The sequence below is a fragment of the Puntigrus tetrazona genome, chromosome 24 (assembly GCF_018831695.1).
Source record: "Puntigrus tetrazona isolate hp1 chromosome 24, ASM1883169v1, whole genome shotgun sequence".
NCBI lineage: Eukaryota > Metazoa > Chordata > Actinopteri > Cypriniformes > Cyprinidae > Puntigrus > Puntigrus tetrazona.
This window is the reverse complement of record NC_056722.1, coordinates 20,738,688-20,760,046: the sequence shown is the minus strand read 5'-3', so window position 1 is coordinate 20,760,046 and position 21,359 is coordinate 20,738,688. Positions and strand designations below refer to the sequence as shown.

The 21,359-nt window shown below is 36.4% G+C and overlaps 1 protein-coding gene across 1 annotated transcript in view; it reads left to right on the top strand.

The window, feature by feature from the left end:
• Positions 1-12,236: 12,236 nt before the first annotated feature.
• Positions 12,237-21,359, top strand: part of hs6st1b (heparan sulfate 6-O-sulfotransferase 1b) — a 45,120-nt gene continuing 35,997 nt past the window's right edge. The window contains exon 1 of the mRNA XM_043227070.1: positions 12,237-13,098. Coding sequence (XP_043083005.1) covers positions 12,578-13,098 — 521 coding nt within the window. The 5' untranslated portion in view covers positions 12,237-12,577. The remainder of the gene's footprint in view (positions 13,099-21,359) is intronic.

The window sequence follows — 21,359 nt, the reverse complement described above, 5'->3', positions numbered from 1 at the left end:
GCCAAAGATTTTAGAAGAATCAAACATGAAGCTACCAGGAACCCATTATCCTCCACTGCTGCCATATTCCACAACTGCAACCTATCTGGAGTGTCTTGAAGTATGAGGTGTTCAGTTTTCAGAGACATGGCCAAGGTAAGAAAGGTTGAAACCCGGCCACCTCTGAGAAAGACACATATGTTGAAACATCAAGAATGGGCTAAGAAATATCTGAAGACAGATTTTTCAAAGGTTTTGTGGACTGATAAGATGACAGTGGCTCTTGACAGACCAGATGGATGGGCCCGTGGATCAGTAATGGACACAGAGCTCCACTTCCACTTGAATGCCAGCAAGGTGGAGGTGGGGTACCGGTTTGGGCAGGTATTATTAAAGATGAGCTAGTTAGACCTTTTCGGGTTGAAAATGGACACAAAATCAACTCTCAGACCTACTGCCAATTTTTGAAAGAGACCTTCTTCAAGTAGCGGTACAGGAAAAAGTCAACATCTTTCAAGAAGACTTTGATTTTTATGCAACATCGCTCCATCACATGCATCAAAGTACTCCACTGCGTGGCTGGCCAGCAAAGGCCTTTAAAGTTGGAAAAACTAATGACATGGCCCCTTCTTCACCTGACTTAAACCTTGAGAATTTTTGGGCCCTTCTTAGGCAGGAAATTTACAGCGAAGGTAAACAGTACACCTCTCTGAACCGTGTCTGGGAGGCTGTGGTTACGGTTGCTCAAAAAGTTGATTCTGACCCGATCAAGAAACTGACTGACTCCGTGAATGGAAGGCTTGTGACTTGTGACGAAAACAAGGGTGGCTATATTGGTCACTTTTCTTTTTGAAATTTCAGAAATGTTTATTTGTAAATTGAGGTTGTTCATTATTCCCACTTTAACAGGTGAAAATAAACAAGTGAGATGGGAAAATCTTTGTTTTTCATTTAGTTGCATAGTTCTGCACACTAATAGTTGCACACTGATAATGGTGTACATGTAGATATTCTCTTAAAAAAGCCAAAACTTCACTTTTACTACTTTATATGTTCAGATTCGTTAACATTTTGGATTGACCAAGAGCACTGTAGTTGTTCAATAACAAAATAAATCTTGCTTAATAATTGTATTGTAGGCGAAAAACAGTATGTGACATAAGATCACATAAAAGAGAAGGCAAAACATATCCGGGAGGAAATACTAGATATGACTTGGCGTGATTCCAAAGTGTGCATAGGATGGATACTATCCCGTCAGGCAGAGAGGATTTATGAATAGCAGTTATGCGATGCATCATGTGACAATGATAATATGGCGAATGTAGTACGTCCAGACTACATTATCTTTATAGACTACATTTTTGCAGTTGCGAAGTATCTACTCAAGTGTGCGATTTCGCATGGAGCGTGTGACAGAAGTACGCTGTCTCTGCAGTTCCAATGCCGATGCTACTTCTTTATAACTATCAACTGAACTTAAATACGAACAAATTTGTATATTTATAAGCTTAATAAACACTGCATAGGCCAGATGGTTTGGTCCTTTCATAAAAAATTTATGTTTTGTGTTGGTCAGTTTGAGCACAGCTCTAGAGGAGACACGTAACAATATAAAGGCTTTTGTAGGAGAAAAAGTACATTAGCATATAGCAATATATAGCAAATAAATCTATCAAATATATTATATATTATATGTTTAAACTGAAAACTAAAAATATATTTAAATAAGTTATTTAATATCTCAGCATTCTACTTCAAGAAGCTCATAAATAGTGCTGTTAAATGATTAATTGCTATAATTTCTTAAAAAAATAAATGTTTTTATTTACATAATGTGTGTTCTGTGTATATTATGTATGTATAAAGAGACACACATACAGCATATATTCAGAAAATATGTATGTGTGTGTGTGTGTATGTAAAATATATATATATTCTTATATTTTGTATTATAAATAAACATATGTAAAAGTATTTTTTCTTACGTGTGTATTTATACTACTACTTCTACTACAATACTCATTAATAATTGAAATTGAAAAAACCTAAATAATGAAGTATAAGAAACTAAAATGTATTCATTATATAATTTTATATAATATAATCTTATAATATCACATTTATTTTTGCAAATGTCTATTTTTAAACTACGTTAGTAACGCATTTTGGCCTCTTTTCTTTGTATATTTTGAAATAAAAACATTTAGTAAATCCCATTGGGATTCTCATTTTTATTAATTTTCCACAAGCAAAATACTGGAAAAAGTTTTTTCTTTTATTTATTAATAATAATTTTAATAATTAATTTTTGCAATCTGTTTAGTGTGATTTAAATGGAACGGAAACGAAACGCTTCTCCTGCTCCTAAGAAATAATGTAAAAGGCAAATTCCCAGCCAGTTGCTAAAGATTCTAATTCATCCTATTTATGTCATCCATTTCTCCACTAGAACGCTCGGCGTGACGATTACTGTAGAGGAAATGTGGACTAAGAGAACAGATGGGCCGGACTGATGAGAGCGAACTGTAGAATCTTACCCATCAATCCTGTGTGAACGATCCCTGAGGACTCACATGTGGTCGGCTTCCGTCTGCTGTGTTTCCAAGTATAGGCCCGTAAGAACACACACACTTTTTTTGCACATATTCTCACCCCGATTCATGGGTGGGCTTCAGCAGGGGCCAGACGTGCAGATGTGCACCTCCAGATGAGCGTCACCGTCCCACTTCATGCATCTGCCTTTTCTTTCACCCTCTGTCCCTTCTATTACCTTTCTCTCCTTTTCCTTCTCAGTAACTCTGGTCTCTACTATTCTTACACTGTAATCAGAAAACACTTCACTGCGGCCCCTTGAATGTAACATTTAATTAACCCTGCAATTATTGCATCTGGAGCTTATTAACATATCAAATGAGCAACCGCTGGGACACGGAAAAAGGAAGTGGGGCTTTTGGGAGGCATTGATTACCTTTTCAATGCACAGCTTGCTTCAATATGACTCATTGTGCTTAAAGCAGCCTGTTAATTTTCCCTCATGCTCATTTTGTAAAATGTAAATGTGTTTTAGCACATTTTCTCAGCTCATTAGTTTGAGGTTCACGTCAGCGGCGTGCAGAGGTGCTGCGGCTAGATGGAGTTGGCGGAGGTGATACGCATCTTTCTGCAGGTTTGCTGTGTTGGGAGAATATATGAATAATTTCTTGTTTGTTTGTCGATTACGCTGAGGTTGATCGGCTAGGGGAGATCGTGTCGGCTCGGCGGGAGGGAAGTTTCTGTCTTTAACCTGTCAGGCAAAGCCTGTGATCTGTTGGATCTGAGCTGTCAGGTGCTTGTCATACAGATGCTGTAGCACTTGTTAAGAAAGGCAGCTCCTGGTATAAAGATCTGGCGGCTGTAAAATAGCAGCTCTGTAATTAGGCTACACAATGTTGAGACTTCACTTGTATGTTTGTGAATCTGGGTAAGGCAAACGGCACTTCTGCTGTCGCTCATAACAAGGGTTCGAGAATTATATAATGTATATATAACTGAACACATAAATGGTGACGAAGCATAAAAAAGAAACATGATAAAACATTCACCAATTATCACAAATTTAAAGAAGAATTTTAAAGCTGTTTAAGGTGTGATCATAAAATTATATTGGAAATCTTAAACTTTTTACATTTTGCCAAAGCGTTTTAAAATGATATTAATAAAAAAAAAAAATATATATATATATATATATATATATATATATATATATATATATATATATTTTTATTATTATTATTTTTAATATTAATATAATTTATTTAGATTTTATTATTTTTTTATTTAACCATAAATTGACATTCACAGAATTCCCTCATTACATTTTACATTTGATGTTGTGCTTGTTGCTGTTGAAATAACGGTAACACTTTACAAAAAGGTGTAACTGGTTAACTTTAGTTAATGAACATTAACTAAGAATAATAAATGCTGTAGAAGTATTCTTCATTCTTAGCTCATGTTAACTAATGTTGTTAATTAATGTTAACTAATGATGCTTATTGTAAAGTGTTACCAATAACTGTTTTTTATTATCAGTTTTGTACTTTAGGTTTGTATGTTACATCTGTTGTTGTTAATGTATGTTGACTGGATTGTTTCAGTTTCATGCGTGTTATCATGACAGTCTTTAGTGTTTGTGTGAAAGACACTTTGCACCTACAAAATAGATTACTTCAATAGGTTGGTAAATTAACATCATATTAGTTTTATTACAGTACTTAAATGTCATTTTAGGATAAAACCATAACACCTAAAATATTGCTACCAAAACTTTTACTGAAAAATCTACAGTTGCCTTTTTTTTACAGAATCTTTTATTTCTTTCAGTGAACAGTACATTTTTAATGGGTAGTGTATATTTAGGGCACATAAAAATTGACAATGAAATTAGGTCTAACAAAACAAAGCAACCAGAACATTTTATTTCAAATATGTTTAATATGTCATTTCCATCATTGCCATTTTAAAATTCTCTACATCATTCGAGATGAAGTCAAAAGCCAGCAGTTACATTGCAAAATGAATTGTTGGCATTTTAGCATGTCTCTTTCTCTGATCCAAACTTTGGTCAGTCATGTATTTCGTTGCTGTAACAGGGCACTGAATTTCAAATGATCTATTCTGTTGAATAACCGCACATGTTTGTCTTTGACCTCCAATGTTGTTCTTTGCATCCACGGCTTAGCACAGATGGCTTTAATTGTGATTTTGCAGGCATGATGAGTTCTGTCCTTAGAAAGACAATAAGCACTTTGGCACACAATACTATGTGTTTGTGGGTACCAGAGCATATGGACAGACTTGTAGGAGTGGAGAGGGGTACCAGGTGCTGGGCTTCTGTGATGAAGCCTTTTGTTGGACAACCAATGGAGTCAAAGGCATACCTTGATGAGCAGTTTTATCACAAGAATGCCTCGTCCTTGAGACAAAGAGAGAGAGTGAAGGCTGAAGAGGTGAAAGAAAGCAATTATTTCAGAGAGAGGGCACCTTCGGAGCCTGGTGAACATATGTGAGATCTCGCGTATGGAGAGAGGTCTGATTGACCATGAGCTGATGAGAAAACCTGCACAGGTGTGTTTCTACCAATTTCACAATCCTCAGGGGGTCAGAGACGAACTCCAGCCGCTCGTGAGAGACACTTTACTGTCTTTCTGCACGTTACACAAATAACATCTGGCTGGGAGCAACAAAAAAAGAAAGTTTTTACAGAATGACATCATTTACAGTACGGTATTTTCAGTTCTCTAGGCTCACAGGGGTCAGTATTAAATACACTGTGTTATCTATCTATCTATCTATCTATCTATCTATCTATCTATCTATCTTTTATGGCTGTACGATATATTGCATGCAATAGTCATGCAAATCTCCTCAGGAAAACCGGTTCTGTGATTAAAAATAAACCTCTATCACCTGTTTTCAGATGGAGTGGCATTTAATACACAGAGCTGTAGTTCTATCTATCTATCTATCTATCTATCTATCTATCTATCTATCTATCTATCTATCTATCTATCTATCTATCTATCTATCTATCTATCCATCCTTTATGACTCATCTATGACTGATAAATAATGCTTAGATGCTCTGGGGAGTAAAGGTCCTTGCACACTAAGTAATTTTTTGTATTTGTCATCTTACAGATGCGAAAAAAGCAGAAAATTAAACTGATCCATTTTTTTATGATGGATGAAGGCTTTGGAAGCAAGGCGTAAATATGGTTCTATTTTTGAATGTGCGTAATTTTCCGACAAAACTTTCAGACCTTTAGAATTCTCAGTCCAGTATAATATATTTTGATATGTTTGTACATAATCGGTTGCGTGAACTAAGCGTTGGTGATTTGTTAAAGAAAAAAGAGAAATTGCTTTTATGATGTGTACAAGTTGAACTGAACAAAAAGCGCTTCAGATGTGATCTGAAAAATACCAAAGCGTCTGAAAAAACTAAATTGGAATATGAAAAAGTACTTAAATGAATACGTAATTAAACACTAAATTCAAAACAAAGAGTTAAAGCACTTAAAATTAAGAGTTAAAGCAAAGTAAGATTAAAGCACTTAAGTGCTCTGGCATCCAACAAGGTTACTGGAAACATTTTTTAGTTTTTGCCGTTTTCAGTCTCCTTTTGTGTCAGTGTTTGTAGGTGCATGCTATTTCATTATATCTGAATGTGTGAGCTGTTCGAGGTCATGATAGAAAGTATGAATTTAACAACACTTTGCTTTCGCGGCGGCTCGACAAGCCACCTTGTCTTTGGGAGGCGTGTGGCTTTGTCTAATCTAATTTTGCTTTGCAGCTGCCTCGCTCTCTGACGTCAGCTCTTTGTGCTTCAAAGGCAAACCCACAGAAACTGTGTGACAGGGAAATATGGAAGGAGTTATTTTGCTACAAAGAATCCTTGGCCCCAAGCAAATTCATAATTTTCACACTGATACGTTGGAGCCAGTGTCTTTGCACTTACTGCCTTTTATAGCTTTTTGAAATGTTCTGGTGCTCAGGCGCGCTGAGTCAGAGGAGACATTCGTTCTCATTTGTCACATTAAATGACCGGGCTAATCATGCTGGGGAACATCATGGAACATTTGTAATCCTACAGTGGCAATAAAAGTCCATTAAACAGAGAGAGTCTCATATTGTTAAATTGCTCTGGTCAGATCTGTTGTTGAGTTGGTTGAACTTAATGTCTCGACCCCAAACCTTGGTTCAAAGTCCACACATGCATTGCCTACATGAGTTAACCTGAAATGGGTTATTTAATGTATGGTTAATGAGCAAACATATTTAACCATTGATAAAAAAATTATGTGAGGTCATTTATGTGAATATAAAAGCCCCTGGTGAAGTTATTTTTCATTCTTTACAAGCGGTAAAAAGAAAGATGAGTTTAAGCTGCAGCTAACTTTTTTATAAAAGCCCTGTTGAAAAAACTTGTTTAGGTATGTTTTAAAGCTGGGGTGCTGGTTTAAACTGGTGTATGCTGGTCCATTGCTGGTTTAACCTGGTTGTTTGTTGGTTTATGCTGGTCACGTGCTGGCAAAGGACCAGCTTCAAAACATACGTAACCAGCATATGCTGTTTTATTCAGCAGGGTTTGGTTCCAAACTCCTGAAAGGAGCTTCAAACGATTTGGTTTTGGCCTGATTTTCGAAACGCATGTATTTCTTTCAACTTTTAAATGCACGAATGTTTCGCAAATCATTTTTACATATACGCGTAGCGAACCCGGACCTATATATCCAGCACAGATAGATTTTTAACTGCTGCAAGACCAAAAATCCCTCTTGATATTTTAAAATAAAGCACTTAAAATTTAAAACTGTTCAATTTGAGCAGATAATTTTACCATCGCTGTCATCGTTCAGGTAAAATTCAGGTATTCGTTTATCTTTTACTTTTTTTTATATTTTTTGTAATGAATAGATTGAGGAATACTAAGAAAGTTAATGTCTAACTTTAAAAAAATGAAGGAGGGAGAGGGTAGAGAATGACCCTGAGGCATGCGGTTAAGGGTTAATAATGTTACTTGAAGAACATTGCTTATAACTTTTATAACCAAAATGTTAGCCAAAGTTTTGACCGTATTCCCTGTTATCTGTCACTTTAGTAATAATTAATAGCAACAATAACAACAGTAATGATTAACAGAACCATTTCATAACCATTTACTCCTTATTTTGAAACAACGCAAAAAAAACAAAAAAAAAACAGTAAAAACACTACAGTAAAAACCAGATAAAAGGTTGACGGTAAATTCCTGGAAAATTTACGGGAAAAAACGTAAACTGATGTTTCAAGAATTCCCTGCACTGCATTTCAATTTTTGATGTTTTTTCTTTAAAATTACTATATTTCTTCTTAGTTTCTTTTATCAGCTATGTTTATTAGGGTTGTATGTTACATGTGATGCTGTTAAATTAATGTTTATTTCATATTTCAGTTGAATGAGTCTCACTGTGATGATGTTTAATGTGTGTGAAAGACTCTGTGCACCTTCTATATATGTTATTAGTTAGAAATTGCTTATGAAGGGCTTTGATTCATCATTTGACTTTCTCATCTCCACCTGCCTTTGGTGTTTATCTCAAAGGTATTTCAGTACTTTAATAGGATGGTATATTAACATTATGATGAATTACGGTAAAAAAAGCGTAAAACCTAAAACGTTGTTGCTGTATATCTAATTCCGGGAACCACAGCTGCCAGTTTTTTATCGTAAATTTTGATTTTTTAATTTTTTTACTGTGGGATAACAGGTTTAAAAAACGCCTTCAAAAGCATTTGTCTCTCATAGACAACACTTCCCATGGCTGTTCTACATTTCTGAAGACATGTACGACATCACACAGTCTGTACAAGAGTGCAGAACGCAACAAAACAGGAAGTGCTTCCTGTTCTGTGAATCAGTAGAGGTTCAGTGCTCAACTGCATTCGAGAGATGTGAGAGCCGTGTGGAGGAGTCTTGAACGTACTCTTATACATCAGGAATTCATCCGAACGACTTCAGACCTTTCACTTGTATGGGCGTCACTTTGTATTAAAAAGCAGAGACACATAATGGCTCATAATTATTAATTTGGTTATACACGAAAGCTTCTGCTGTTTTAATAAATTCTAACTAATGAAAGTAAACTTCCAAAATCAAATGGTCAGTATTCTTCTGAACTGAACTCAGTTTAGTTCTCTCCCATAAAAACTCATGGTAGGTATTTATTAGCATCTTGGCATTATTAAAAGTCATAAAGGACAACATGGCTTTTATGTTCCATTTTTTATGAGTGAGGAAAGGGTTTTATGACCAGGGATAGTAAAAGAAGTGACAAATTCTCATGCATTAAATACTTTTCTAAAAAGGATTCCTTCAAAAATCATTCACATGGACATTACACAATGTAGCGGAAAATATGAATAAAAAAAATAAAATAATTTTTTTAAATTAACTCCTCACTTTGAACTTTGGAAGCTTGGAAGAAGTTTTAATGTTGAGCAATACTGACAAAATATCAAGGGGCAAGCTTTTCTGTTTTATTAATTACTAATTGATTAATAATTTGGACCTTACTTTAATGTTAAACTCCAAAGATAAAATATTACGTAACTAAATGTCATATAAGCAAACGATATAATATATTGTTATATATTATAAATGGCATGCTGTGATATGCTATGCGGTGAAAAATGTGTTTAAAAAAAAAAAATGTGCTGAACAACTGCAGCGAAACACACATTAAAGCCTTGCATGTGCTTGAAAGATTTCCTCATTTAATTCAATGAATGCAAACCATCTGCATTACAAAGAGGCATATTGATTACATAAGAGAACAAAAGTGACACTAAACGTATCGTATGACAATCCAGTTCAATTTTATATATGGCGTATGCCTAGATTTTCCATAACGGTCATCTCTGGTTTGGGTCAGACTCTAAGATTACTGGTCAATAAGTAGAACAATTACATTCAGTTTAACATGAAGTTGGGTTACTGTGTCCTTGCTCATTATAGGAACTTGAACCACTTTCTTGCTTCAATGCTTTCACCCCCTAAAGGCAAATAAGTAAGGTTAAAGCCAGGGACACTCAGACAATGTTCTGAGCAAGGCCAAGTCAGACGTGATGAATTACACCAACAACAGCAATTGTCAGTCTCAGGTTCTTTTTAAAAAAAGCATTCAATTAAATGAGCTCCTAAGCTCTCATGCACAGATGCTCAATGGGTTTTTTAAAATGAAAAGAGTTACCTGTAAAATAGACATCCCTGAACTGCACCTACAGTAATATCTTCGTCTGCTGGTGTTACGTAATATCTATATTGAAAGGGGAAGAAAAAAAAAGAATAAAATGTAATTTTCACTTTACAGCAGTCCAGATGAGCTCAAGTCACTGGACATCAGTCGCTCATAATGGAAACTGAATTAACTGGTATATTCTGTCTGGAGATTGAAGATGAATGTTGTTTGCGCAATCAATATTAGTCATTATCTTTCAGGATGCGAGCTGTATTCTCAAATCAGGTTACTGTGGACGCTGACTTCCTATAGGTCGTGCGAAGAGAATAAGTGCTTTTCATACGGCCATCTATTCACTCTCCAAACCACTTGTCCTTTGAATGTTGCAGCATTGTGTAAAATGCATCTAAATATAAGTGCATCCTTTCTTTTTAAAAATATTCAGTACACCCTCTATGTCAACATATGTTTCTTCTATCCCAAATTAATATGCTAATACACTACTATATGTATTATTATTGTTATATGTGCTGTTGACCAATTTTTTTTTCTGGGTCATATTGGTTATTTTTGTTGATTTTAAACCTACACCATAAAAATGTCACTTGAAATTTATACTTATATAAACTTATACTTAAGTAAAACTAAAGCCAAAAAAGAGATGTTTAAACATGTTTAAAATAACATTAAATACCAGACAAATTAAATCATTTTATCATATAATTTATATATAAATATTGAAATATATACATACGTGTGTATTTATATACACAGTACACACACACACACACACATGTATTAGGTAAAGAACTATCTAAATTATACTAAATGAACACCTTTCAATAAATGGCATATTGGGATGTTAGAAAAACAATGTTTATTTTGCACTTGTAATTATTTATTAGATTGTCGTAGGATATATTTATTTTAATAATATGTGTATTATATTATTATAATATCAGTATTAGTTGCTATAAACATTAATGAACTTGAAGTATATTTCTGCTGACAATAGGCTTCTAACAACAACAAAAAAATCATATTCTTTCATGCATGATTTAACAATAAAAAATGCTGTGATGGTTCCGCTGCATGATATAATTTCATTTATTTGCTAATGGACTCTCTCGCATAGAAAAACATTGCTGATTGCTTCATTGAAGTGACGAGAGAGATAGTTCACCTCTGTATTATCAACAAATACGCCCGGGATCAAGCGATCCATTTCGGCCGAGCTGACATAAATGTAGAATTTTCCATGGGTATGTAGTCAGGGGAACTGTACTGTGAGCCTGACACTAAAGGTGTGTTTAAAGCTCATATTATCATCAATGTTTGAGCTAAAAGGGGTTGAGGTCAGGCTTCCTACTGAAATTTTAGACTGACAAATGGAGCTGGAACACGAGTAAATGACTATGGGGAAAATTGAAGGCAAAGCAGATTTTAATGGAACATCACTCAAAAACTGTACAGGGTATGTGCGGGTTCGTTCGCATTCACGACGGCCTCACAGAACATGAAATAAGCTTACGTGTTAACCTTATTGTCTTGATCGTGGGTTGTGAAATGGAACATTTAAGACCTGAATATATTGCTTTACTTGCACTTAGGCTTAAATTCGAAAGCCTCGGTGGTTAAAAAGCCTTCCCGTGTCACAAATCACTCACGTCTATCAGTCACTACTGCCTCTCTGTACTTTGAAAATAAAGCTTAAATGCTGGAACTATAAGATGTAAGAGCACAAAATGTCAGGGTTTTTTTTTTTTTTTTTTAAAAGAATATTTATACCAGTAGCCTGTGTGTGTGTGTCTACAGCCTACCATATAAATATCTGTTTGACTGTATTCATATGGAGAAAATTTACAACATACCATTTCCAGGCCTCGTACTCCTCTGTGTCGCCCCCTTTCGGTCCTATGTGGACTCACGGAACTAAGTTAAATCTCTTCAATTACTACATGTTTGATGTTTTGGTTATCGTACGAAATTTTGCATGAAGCGAATTACTTATTTTGAAGTTACTCGTGCAATTCCACCACAAAACATCACATAATAATTTATTTAGTTATTAAATAACACCCATAAGCGTATTATTAGGGAGCATGCGGACAAAGAAAAATATATAGCCATGTAAAAAAAACTAAGATCTACATCATAATAAGTGTGTAGCTAAGCTGTAAAAATTAATTAAACAACTTAATATCGCTATTTAATTATTTTAAGTTAGTGTGTTCGTTTTGTTAACGACAAATGTTAAAGTTAAATATAAAATGACTGTTAATTCTGTTAACGCAGTATTTTTTTAAATGTAGGCTATAAATTATATACAAAAGACCAAACTACTTGCATTTTAACCAAAAGGGCAACTTTATGTTCAGGACAGTCGTGGATCGCGACCAAATTATTATCCAAAAACAACAACAACAACAACAAAAAAAAACACTGCAAGCGAGAACTCCAAACAAATAATTTCCTTCATAGTTACGAGCGTGAGCTTGATGTGTGTGTGTGGGGAAAGTGGGTGTCGCTGTGTAGAATAATTATGCGAGACAAGGGAGGTATTTTCTGACGGGTTGCTTCACAGAAGACGCAACAACCCCGAGGTCTGAGGAGCGCTCTGCCTTCATCCGCAGTAAAGGTCCCGGGAACGGATTCGAGCTGGATTTTTGACAGGTAGGACCGAGCAAAATGTGGATATAATGTATCCAAACACACGTTGTCTCCAGATTCTGAACTCTTAAGTGGACCTACGATGATCTGCCTGAGGAGAGACGAGAAGGGTGCGAGCCACCACAGAAGCACCGCGGACTGTTGTTGTCTGAGAAATGATAACAAATGAACGACACGGAAAGGAACATGGTTGAAAGGACCAGTAAATTTCTGTTGATCGTCGTCGGATCGGTCTTCTTCATGCTGATTTTGTACCAGTACGTGGCGCCCGGGGTGATAAACTTCGGTTCCCCGCAGGGGTACCTTCTCGGCGAAGAGGACATGACCATTTTCCCCACTCCGGATCCGCACTATGTGAAAAAGTACTACTTCCCTATTAAAGATCTCGAGCGCAACATCGAATTCGAGATCAAGGGGGAAGACGTGATTGTGTTTCTCCACATTCAAAAGACCGGCGGGACCACCTTCGGGAGGCATCTAGTCCAAAATGTTCGACTGGAGCTTCCTTGTGATTGTAGACCGGGCCAGAAGAAGTGTACTTGCTACCGTCCGAACCGAAAGGAGACCTGGCTGTTCTCTCGCTTCTCCACGGGCTGGAGTTGCGGCTTGCACGCGGACTGGACCGAGCTCACCAACTGCGTTCCGGGAGTCCTCAACAAGAAGGAAAGCAAGTCGAAAAAAACGAGGTGAGTTTGGTTAGCGTGTCCCTGCAAGTGCTGGAAGTAGCAGGGTTTTCAAAACACTCCCAGTGTCGCGAGGAGTTTAAATACCTCTGCGTGCGCAGTAAGGAACATTTAGTAAAAGTCTCAGGTGCTGGGTTCGGCTTTGCTTTTGTTGATAACATTATGGTTTTAAACTCTTTTTTTTTTCACCCTGTGTAAAATCGCCTCAGCCTGTGTTCAGTTGTGCGTAAACAATAGACTTCCTACATTACACCAGCTTGTCGTTTGAAAGCCGTGTTTGTTTAGGGTACTCGGCAAAGGTTACGGTGTCGGTTTCGTGAAAGAATCGAATCCGTTACATTCGAACGCGATTCGGTTAGACAGCATCGTTTTTGTTTCATTTGCTGCTCCAGGGCGGGAAGGGGATTCCCTTTAGTGAACCGAAGTTACGCTGGAAAAGTCCAAAAGGTTAATTCACGATTTTTCTATATTTAAAAGATTAGAGTTGAGGTCTGTACAGCTAATTTAGCCGTTCGTCTTCTGTTAAAGGTAGTGGCCCAACATGGCGTTTGTTAGATAAATCTAAATGCTTTTTATACGTCCCAATAATCCCTTATTTACTTCAAGAAATCCTGGTAATATGATTGTCTTTGTTAGACTGTGCTGCTAACTCATCTGATATCTGTACGTCCTCAAGGGAGGATGATGGTATGATAGCTTTGCCTTTAATTATTTATGGAATGGTAATTATTTTGGTGACACTTTTACCTAGTCCCCTGAATTTCACCTGGCATAAACTGTCTTAACTGTAAGGCACAGCGGTAGTAATTAATCGCGCTATAATTGAACATATAATATTTGTAACTTTCGGTCTTGCTCTCATTTAGTTTTTCTTTTTTACCACAAAGTACCGTATTTGACTGTAGTAACTGTATTTCTATTGAAAATGTTGATTCTTTTTTTTTTGTGTAGAGAATGAGTCACCCCATCGAGGGCTTGAACCTACAACATTTCAGTTTATAGCTCTGAGCTTTAACCACACTGCTATATCACCCCTATTTCTACCCTGCGCGCCATTTCATCGAGTTGACCACAAATTAAGTGGCTCGCTTGTGTTTATTGTCACAACGACTAGAAAACCAAAGCAGTTTCAGTTTATACACAAGGAAGCTCTCCAGCTGTGTAACCAGATAACTAGTCAGACGCACAACGGGGTGTGTTTTAGCAAGCCTGCCGGGAGAGCTGAAACAACATGCTGATATCTTGCTGTTCTGGACAACTTAAAGACTTCTTTCAAGACTTCTCTGTGCGTTTGAAAATCACTGGCCCTAAATGTGATAATGGACACCGTGACTCATGTTTCACTAAGTGCACGGAAAGGACATCCTAGAACTTGCCTTACCTTTCACTTTCCCAGGTGTTTTTTTTTTTAGGATTTTTTTTTTTGACTCCGCCCGGGGAACTTTGTGGAATGCCTGCACATTCCTTTTTAGCGAATGGCCAGTTAACCTCTTAAACCTCTTAACTCGACAACCTGTTAATTCATGATGATGCACTTTTCGGTAAAAACCTACTAGATCCAAACACACTGCTGCTGGTGAGCGGCCACATTCTGTCAGCTGTGGGCTTGGTTGATGAAAATTGGGAATTTCATGGATGGTTATGTCCAATCACTGAGAAAGAGGGTTTAAAAGCTCGTCCAACTAGCCTAATAGACACCCTGCTGGCTGAGTGCATCACACATGCCTTGACGCACAGGCCTAAGTGACTCGCACTACCAGAAGAGTTGTTACTGGCTGATCTCAGCGGCCCTGCACCAACAGCCGCAGCCACACTTGAACAAGTAGAGCGCCGTTCACACTCCCTGCTGGTGACGTGTTTTCAAGATGCAATCGCCATGTGTTCAGTTACAACAAAGTGATTTATAGTACACAAGTTTAATATGTAAATATAGTGGACAGTGTGGCATTTATAATACATAAGCATCATATTAGACACTATTTAGTATTATTATTTTGTATCACTAATGGTTTAAATATTGAATATTTAATTGTGCATGCTCATAACTTTGCCATCTGCCTTCGCCATCATCTACTGCTGATTTAAAGTTAATCTTTAAAGAACAAAAAAATCATCTTTTCATACTGTGCATAATGTTATGAGGTCTAGATTCACTTCAGTATTTAAAGAAAGATTAATTTTAAGTTTTGAAATGTTTTTATTATTTATTCGCATAAAAAATAGTGACTTAATATGACTTAAATGAGTCATTTATCAGCCATAGCCATGAAATGAAGTATCAGTTTATTGTTATAAGACAGGAATTTTACATCATTTAAGAAATATAAATCCCCACTTTATATATATATATATTGTTTTTTTTTATACTAAACACTAATTTGTTTTCATTGCCTGTAAATGAGAACTCACATGATTTCACTGAAATAGTGTTTTGACATTTGCAGTGTATATATTAGTTTGAGATCATCTATTTCCAGTCTAGTCAACTGACTATCGATTCTGCCAGAAGTGGTTGAACCTCTTGCTCTAATGGGTTTTATGGTGGGGGCAGTAGCTCGTTAAGATTATCATAAACGCCACAGTAAAGGCTCATTATCTGTTCTTCTCCTGGGTAACGTCTCAATGACACACACACATTGGGGTGTGTGTGTGTGTGTGTGTGTATGTGCGTCGAGAGAGGGAGAGCAATTTGACTCTCAACCAGAAATAGAATAAGGTTAGTTGCACTTGAGGAAGATGTTGTAACTGATAGTTAGGATGGGGTCTGTGCCTTCTAAATTAATGCTGTAGCATGTCGTTGCATGGAGAAGAGTCATCTACATGACAGGTCAAAGGGTTTAGCTTCATGGTGACTCATTTGAATTGCGTTCGTGACTTTGTGTATACGGGATATGTACGTACAAGTTAGCAAGCGGAACGGATCTAGGAAATACTTAAGCAAACTCAGCATTTTTCACAGTGTGTCTGTGAAGAAATCTGAAGAAAATGTAAGTGGGGCGAATTGACGAAACCTTCCAGCACAGTGCAGTGTTGTAGTACAGTGTTTCGGATCGTCGTCCAAGTCAAAGAGCCCATCTGTCAGCCTCTATGACATTCTGTTTGTGCTTCAATTCAAAAACTTTCTTCACTCATTTTATTGTAGTTCCAAGGGAATTTCTCAAGTCTGATAATGATGAATAGCGATCGACAAGCCAAACTTAGCTGGGTAGCAATCATGTTAACGGCACAATCTGTGAACATTGCGAGTTTGATATCGAGCCTTTTGAAGAAGACTCTTCTGCTTAACCCATCACCCACACACGGTGCTAGTTTTCACCTAAGCAAACGACTATTGACAGCTTTAAGTCCAATCTGTCTGTAGCTCCTGGCAACAGACTGTTTATTTCATCTGTATGTCACGAGAGTTGCTTATATTAACGATCATGCAGGAAACTGCAGTATGAAGCCTGCGATAGCAACCATAAACCTTACCATTATCAGATAATTAGTTGGTTTTTTTTATTAGTCTGTGTATTAAGTAGCACCCCCACCTCGACTGATGTGGTTCAAAGTGGAGATGTGATGAAATGCTGGCTGTCATAGATCTGGATCAGGCGGGATGGTGACATAGATTTAGACAGAGCTGCTTTTGTGCTAAATTTGGGTCTCAGGATCCACTGGGAACCGTTCAGGGATATTATGTCTAAGTAAGGTCTGTTTGTAGCTCGAATGTTTATAAGAGGATTTGTTCTGGACATAAATGCTGATAATCGGTACAGCAGATCCTCAGCTTGATTTTCAACCACAGCTGTAACGAAACTTGTGTGCAGTACCGGTATACTATCAATTTACTTTGTTTTATTCATGGTGCTTGTGACGTTTTAGGATAAATTGAGTCGAATGGCTATTTCTGGAAGACTTTCACAAATGGCCATCAAAATCGCTTCAGTCAAGTATAAATCAAATGTGTACTAAACTGTAATGCCTGGAGAAAGCTCCAATGTAGGTGTTTTAAGATGTAGTTCTAGCATGTGTGTTTTTAAGTGCATTAACAACATGACAGCGTCTAAAATGTATGATTCTGGAGATGTAAAATGTTGGATTATCCTTATTAATAGGGTATTGAAATCACAGATTGAATTATTCTTGTTGATTAAATCAATCTGTTCAGTACCATCAAATTTAATGCATTTACCTAATTTGGCATTATTCTGTTCTTTGTGGTTTCTGATGCCATTTTCAACTAATTTTCAGGGGTTTAATCTTTTAAGTTAAACCAAAAATATTAAACATAAAGATTATGATTAGGGCTGTTAAGTGATTAAACTTTTTTTTTTTTTTTTTTTTTTTTTTTTTTTATTAAATTAATTACATGATGTGATGATTAATTAATCACAGATTAATTTGAGTGAGAAATTCCTGCTTCAGCGTAGCAACGATTCACCCAGTTCGTTCAAAATATGCATTAAGATTGTCATTGTGCCTAAAATAACACAATATTAACTTCTTCTTTTACTTAACTTACTGAATAACTTCTTACTCACTGAGAATATGACAAAAACTCAAACATTCTTGAATTTTAATGACATTCCAACTCCGTTCTCTAGGCTCCACGCAATGAGTTGTGTCCCTGCATCATATTTGTCATCAAGCTGCTGTATGATAAGTCCGGGGAGGGGAAAGTGTGTTAAATGCAATTAAAATCATTTATAATAAAATGTAAAAAAAATTATATAAAAATTAATATTAACCTGTTATGTTTCAGTGTAATTATTCTAATTAACATTTTAAATTACCTGCCATAATTATGATTAAAGCTAAAAGTGCTCCACCCGACCCAGGGATCGTCTGAAGGGATTTGAAAAAGTAAAACTCAACTGTTTAACTGGAGTTGGAAATTAGCCTATTTTCTAAAGTGGTGTCCTCCTTTTAAACTAATATATAAAGATGTTATATATATATATATATATATATGCAGTAAAAGTAGTAATAGGGTGAAATTAAGTAACGGTAATCTTTTAATTTAAAATAAAAAATTTTGTCGCGATGGCAAAGTTTAATTTTTAATTTTTAACAGTGTTTAGTATCACATGATCTTGTACAAACACGTGTGATAAAAATATATAGTAATTTTTACATCAGTTTCACACCTAAGGAATTATGCACTGGTAAAAATATAATACAATAAATAGAAAAGATTGCATAGTTCTGAATATCCTATGTGTTTTGCCCTCTACCAGTATAGGTGCTAACTGCTAAACATAACCGGCCGACAATTAAAACAATGAGCAATGGCAGCAAGGGGGTCAGGAAACCATAGGATCAGTGGTTATAAATAGATTCTCAATGGGCGAATCCTCTTTGCCTCACTGGTGTAATCTTGAAGAAGGTGCACAGACCGGTAATAATAGTGGTTCTGGCTGCAGGATGTGATTTACTGTGAGACAGGACAGCAGCCTGTGAGGGAACAGGCCAGCGGTAAGCCACTAACTACCTGTCCGCAGAGACAAATGAGGGCCAAATTCTCTCAGACTTTCCCCTTTTCTTATTTTCTCGTCGTGTTCATTGCCTCCCTCGTTGTATCTACTCCTCTTTCTTTCTGTAGCGCTCACTTTATAGCTTCTCTTTCTCCGTCGTTCTCTGCGAGCGCGACTGAAGTGTTTATTTTAATGTAGAACTCCACAGTTCCGGCATTCTTGTTTTGTATTGCTTGTTAAGTAAATGATGCCGGCACTCTAGGGAAAAGTATATAAATTGTGGTTCCCTGGCATGTGGGTTTAATGCAAAAGTCCGGAGCCCTTGATGGCATGGATTTCCTGTAGCAGGCATGAAACTGGATGAGCTCTGGATGAGCGGTGGTCTGTAGCAGCGGTGAGAAGCAGGAGGTTCGTCGCTAAATTGAATCAGATGTTGTCAGGCTGTGATGGCTCACGGTTCAGTGAGAGCCACTCAGACACACTTTGGAGGTAATTGGAGGACTTTTCTCTTCAACCTCACATGTCCTTTCGGTGATTTATCTTAAGATATGACCTTAGTGCTGATACTATTCAAATTTTGCATGGATATCACACATTCAATCCACTCCTGGGACTCGTTTTTCATGTAGCCTTTTGAAGTTCACATTGAAGTTTATTTTTGCCAAGAACCAAACGTTGATATGTTTGAGGTAAATTGGATATAATTTTTCCAGTAAATTGAAGTTGTTTAAGTGAGGGGTTATTGCTATAGTTAACTAAGAGTAATAAATAAATAAATTACTTGAAATAAATATTATGATTTAAAATGTATATAAACAAAACATGTATAAAAAAAACTTCAACATTTTCTCACATAAAATAGTACTAATATAATTAAAAAATAATAATAAATTATAAATTGCTATAATAGTAATTACTAATAATAATATCAGTGATACTAAAATAACACTTTTTTTTGTATTTAAAATATGAAGGAAATCTGATTTTGTTAATGGAGTTTTGTGGGGTTTTTTGTAAAAATGCCTCTCTTTCTAATGATCTTATCACATATGGATTACTGCCATAGTAAAAAAACATAATCGAAGGCAGTCCAGCACAGGTGTATGCTCGTGCATTTCATGGTTATTACACATTGATTTGGCAGTAGTGCTTGCAGAGTTTACATTTACATTTTAAACATTTAGCTGACACTTTTTTTTTTTTTCCCAAAGCAACTTACAATTAGAGTTCAAAGCTTAGGTGTTTGTGGGTCTCTTGGTGTAAAGTTCAGCTGGTCAGGGGACACACCTGAACCTCGGGAGGTTAGCTGTGTCAGTGGCCGCACATGGCATGATAGCACAGCACACAGCCATGTCCCTATGAGCCGGGACAGCCTTAGTGTGTTAATCCAATCAGATCAGCGGGGGATTAGAGACCGTTGTCTCCGAAGAAGACCATGGAGTTATGCTAATCTCTTTAGCGACGAGTGCTGGGGCCAGAGCGTCTCTCTCTCATGAGATGCAGGCAGACAGTTGCTTCCTGCGTTGAGAGAGTTATTTCATACACCAAAATAATACCCATTAGGATGTAGCATGTTTTAGGACCACTAGGGTTGGGAACAGAGAACTTCCTGATTAAGAAAAGTTATAAAATTAAAAAAAATATATTAATAAAAGTATATATTGATTGATGTGAGTGAATTGTAGCACAACCAGTGTGGTGATTCATAAAATAATTTCAATAAATCATTTTAGTGAATCAAAAATATATGGTATAGTCAGTTTAATCCTGAGGGAATGAATGCTACGAACCAGATCTTTCTCTCCAAATCAAAAACATACAGGACAAGCTCTGTAACCCAATTCATTAAACAAAAACATCTCATAAACTGGCTCTTTTTTTGTGAATCAAAAACATGCAGCTCGACCAGTATAATCCAATTTCTGATTGAATGAATCTTTCAAGCGGGTCCATTTTAGTCAAGAAACAGAGCAACTGGTGTATTCTGAATTCTGAATGAAGAAGTATTATTCATTTGTAGTCAATCAAAAACGTACAGCAAAACCTGAGTAGTCTCATTCCTGAAATAATTCTAATGAGTCAGTTCATTTTAGTGCATCTGAAGTGGGCTATATAGCATACTTAGCGTATGGCTTCCTAATGACTAAATACGAGTTGGTTTATTCTAGTGAATCAGAAATATACAGTAAGGTCAGTGTAATCTGATTCCTTAAGAAATGAATGTCATGAACCATTTATTTTTTTGTCTGTCTTATGAACTAATTAATTTTAGCCAGTCAGAATAATACAGAGCAACTAGCAACTGTGTTATGATTCCTAAATGAATAAATATCATGAGCTAGTTCATTATAGTCAATAAAAAAAGCTTGCAAGTCTTAAGTCAATGTAAACACTGGCTCATGTAGTAAAGATGCACATTATATTCTCTAAAAGATTTGATAATGAAAACATTAAATCAAATCGGCACCTTTTGGTACAAGTTCCCATGTACCGCACAAAAAGGGCAAACTTGAAAGTCATTTCTTAATTTTGAAACCCCTTGTCCCGACCAAACCAAGCAACACTTTTATTTCTTGTTCAGCATGAAAGTCGAAATTGACGCTTATAAATGCGTCATACTTTTAATGGCAAAAAGTCTAGCTCGGATACGTCCCGTGCCGCCTCGGTGACTAGATGACTGATCTTCACATCATTTGCGGGGACTCAGTGCCGTATGAAATTGAATTCAGGGAAAGTGAAGACCGCAAGATGGGGATTTAGAAGCTGATCATTGTATTCTACTAGGGAGGATAATGTTATCAGTTACTC